At 46.1% G+C, this 3848-nt stretch overlaps 1 protein-coding gene across 1 annotated transcript in view; it reads left to right on the top strand.

Moving 5' to 3' along the window:
- The first annotated feature begins 9 nt into the window (after window positions 1-9).
- POGLUT1 (protein O-glucosyltransferase 1) overlaps window positions 10-3848 on the top strand; it is a 21858-nt gene continuing 18019 nt past the window's right edge. The window contains exons 1-2 of the mRNA XM_035890747.1: window positions 10-157; window positions 262-352. Of these exons, the coding sequence (XP_035746640.1) occupies window positions 142-157; window positions 262-352 (107 nt within the window). The 5' untranslated portion in view covers window positions 10-141. The remainder of the gene's footprint in view (window positions 158-261; window positions 353-3848) is intronic.

Consider the following 3848-nt stretch of genomic DNA (forward strand, 5'->3'; position numbering starts at 1 on the left):
GCCCTCACGGGTGCTCGACCCACAGCCCCTTCCCCGGCCCCCCTCAGCTGGGCGTCCCCTTCTCCTCGCCGGGCTCTTCTTTCCCCCGCTTGCTTTAGGCACGCCCTAGTTGAGCTGTATGGACTGGAGCAGCACTGGAGCATGTTGCCGGGCCGTGGTGTGTTGCTCATCGCCAGCCGGACCAGAGATCAAGCTCCTGCTAGTTGCTCTGGTAGTTTAATAGATTAATCCCTTTTATATTTTCCTTCCTGTGTATTTTAGATGCCAAATGGAAAACAGTAACTGACCAAATTAAGAGAGCTGTGGAAGTCTACAAGCCATGTGTAAAGGAGAATTGCAGCTGCCACCAAAGGTGAGAGACTGGTTTCCTTTTGACTGCGCAGGCCTGTGGCCCTGAGAGGGAATACTTTTGCCAGCATTGCTGGGTGGGAATTAGCTAGAGAACATTTGGGCTCTCAGGTGTCACATCTGCAGCCATCGTAGGTTATGGCCCTTGCAAGAGGGAGGTCATTAATGGCACTGTGTGAAACAGGTTGGCCTCCATAGTTCCAATAGAAGGTGTGTCAACCTGCAAATTGATCACTCTCCTTGTCCGCTGTGATTGAACAACAAACACTATGTCAGCTTCTCATATATGATCACACAATAAACCCATACACAGCTGGTGATATTTCTCTGTTAATGATCTTCTGCCTTCTCTCTCAGTGCAATGTTACTAACAGGTCTTTCTCATGGGCTTTTAAAAGTGGGAGAAATCGAGTATGTGCAAAATATTTTGAAATGGTTAGATTAAGAAAGATTGTTACCAAACACAGATTTGTTTGGCATGATAGTGTGTTGTACTTCACTCACTCCCTGTGCTTGGCCAGGGCTTCCAGTGGAAGAGGGGAGGTTAGAATTGGAGGAGTGCTCTTTCTAGGGAGTTCGGCTTACTGCTTGTGAGAATTGGAGTGGCAGTGGATATTTAACTACCTGATTTTCACATGACCAAAGTATGATCTAAGAGGAGCTCATTCAGGAAAATACAAGTCCTGTTTTGTTTGGGTTTTTTGTTTTTATAACTATGGAGCATTATGCAAAATGCCAGCACTCTGCCTAATCTTCCTACAGTGACATAGTGCAGAGAGCCAGAGGTGGATGCAAGACCACTGTAGGCGGTACAACTGTAGACATAGCCAAACCAGACTTGCCTTCTGCTCCACTGGTAGAGCATGACTTCGGCATGGAGAGTATTACAGGTGCGTAGGTCATCACTGTTATGTGGGTAGGGACTGTATGACTGGGTTTTTCTGATATCTTTAAGCAGTGTGTTTATTTGAAGGGGAAGAGGGAATACAAGGCAGAGTCAAAATATTCTTTTGTCCTTAGGATTTGGATTCCAAACAGAGAAACACAGATGCCCAACTTTAAGCCTCCTATTTAAAAAATACCAGATCTGCTCACTCATTTTGGGTGTGAGAAGAGTGCTATTTCGGCTTTTAATATCAGATGAGTCGTGTTGTGCAACTGTTTGTACACTGTTTGGAGTTCTTGATCTTCATTGCTCTTGAAATATTCATGAGGAGAAGTCTCTTCTAGTTTAGCCTTCCAGTCTTTTTCCTCAGTTCCAATTCAGATACAGCCTAAAGACATCTCCTAGTCTTTAAACATATGCTCCACCGTCTCCTGCCCACCTTTGGGAAGGACACCTTCCCAAGTGGTTACAACCTCCAAACCTGCTTCAGAACATGATAGGCAGTAGTAACATGAAGTTATGGATGCTGTGGGTCTTGAAACCTAGTTTTCATTAAAGCAGTAGTTTATTTAAGGGTTGTTAAGGAGCACTGCTATAGTGACAGGCATTACAAAGGAATCCAGGAAGATAATAGGGCACACGCGCTCTGAGAAAATTGATTCATTTTGATACCTGATTTGCAGGGATGTAAACTTGCAGCAGAACACTGAAAGCCAGTACTTTTCCCCGTATGACAGATTCTACTTGTGTCTAGTCTTCTGTGACTCAGTGGCCAAGGACTGAAGGTCCTAACTTGTTTGTTGCTACCTTTCAGTTGTCACTTAGGTTACAATGACATGGATGTGCCATAAAACTGCAACTCTTGTCCTGTTCTCAAGCTCGTTACATTTGCATCCCTGGCAGACTGCTTATACTGTGGTCAGTCCATCTGCACAATGGCAATTCTTTATGTAGTTTTACTGTTTTATACCTGATAATGAAATAACAGAATCCTGGAGATTGGAGGGGACTTCTTGAGATCATTAAGTCTAACCCCTCTGCTCAAGCAGTGTTGCCAGGACTGTGTGCAGTTGGGTTTTGAATATCTCAAAGGATAGAGACTCCACTGCCTCTCTGGGCAACCTGTACCAGTGTTTGACCACCCTCACAGTGGGATCACCCTTACAGTGTTGTATCAAACCAAGGCATTGATGCAGTGTCTACCAAAAAGTGGGCAGGACATCTCTGTGGCTGTTACAATCTGACAGTGTTCATTAACCGTTCCAAGCAGTTAGGTCTGAAGACCTTTAGACTAAATTGCATGGGCAACAAACAGGAGGAGCTGGAAGCCATTGTGCAGCAGGATAGCTATGACTTAGTTGCCATCACAGAAACATGGCGGGATGACTGGAGTGCTGCAATGGATGGCTGTAAGCTCCTCAGAAGGGATAGGCAAGGAAAGAGAGGCAGTGGGGTGGCTCTGTATGTTAGGGAGTGTTTTGAGTGTATGGAGCTTAATGATTGTGATAATAAGGTCGAGTGCTTATGAGTAAGGATGAGGGGGAAGGCCAATGAGGCAGAGTGTGTTAGACCACACAACCAGGATGAAGAGGTAGATGAAGCATTCTACGAGTGGCTGGCAGAAGTCTCATGATCTCTAGCCCTTGTTCTCATGGGGGACTTCAACTTAACAGATGTCTGCTGGAAATACAACACAGCAGAGAAGTAACAGTCGAGGAGATTCCTGGAGTGTGTGGAAGATAATTCCTGACACAGCTGGTAAGTGAGCCTACCAGGGAAGGTGCCTTGCTTGACCTGCTGTTTGCTAACAGAGAAGGACTGGTGGGAGAGGTGGTGGTCAGAGGCTGTCTTGACCTTAGTGACCATGAAATGATAAGAGTTCTCAGTTCTTGGCGAAGTAAAGAGTGGAGTCAGTGAAACTACTACCATGGACATCCGGAGGGCAGACTTTGGCCTGTTCAGGACACTGCTTGAGAGAGTCCCTTGGGAAGCAGACCTGAAGGGCAAAGGAGTCCAGGAAGGCTGGGCATTCTTCAAGAAGGAAGTCTTAAAGGCACAGGAGCAGGCTGTTTCCATGTGCTGTAAGATGAACTGACAGGGAAGACAACTGGCCTGGCTGAACCAGGGAGCTTTTGCTGGGACTCAGGAAGAAAAGGAGAGTTTACCAGTTTTGGAAGAAGGGGCTGGCAACTCAAGAAGAGTACAGCGATCTCGTTAGGTCATGCAGAGAGAAAATTAGAAAACCAAAAGCCCAGCTAGAACTCAATCTGGCCACTGTTGTAAGAGATAACAAAAAATGTTTTTTCAAATACATCGACAACAAAAAAAGAGCCAAGGAAAATCTCCATCCTTTACTGGATGCGGGCGGGAACATTGCCACCAAGGATGAGGAAAGGACTGAGGTACCTAATGCCTTCTTTGCCTCGGTCTTTAACAGTCAGACCAGTTATCCCCAGGGTATTCAAACCCCTGAGCTGGAAGACAGGGATGGAGAGCAAAACAAACCCCACATAATCCAGAAGGAAGCAGTTAACAACCTGCTGTGCCACCTGGACACTCGCAAGTCTATGGGGCTGGATGGGATCCACCCAAGGGTACTGAGGGAGCTGGCAGG

The sequence above is a fragment of the Egretta garzetta genome, unplaced genomic scaffold (genome assembly GCF_000687185.1).
Source record: "Egretta garzetta isolate BGI_Z169 unplaced genomic scaffold, ASM68718v1 scaffold383, whole genome shotgun sequence".
In the NCBI taxonomy this organism is placed as follows: Eukaryota; Metazoa; Chordata; class Aves; order Pelecaniformes; family Ardeidae; genus Egretta; species Egretta garzetta.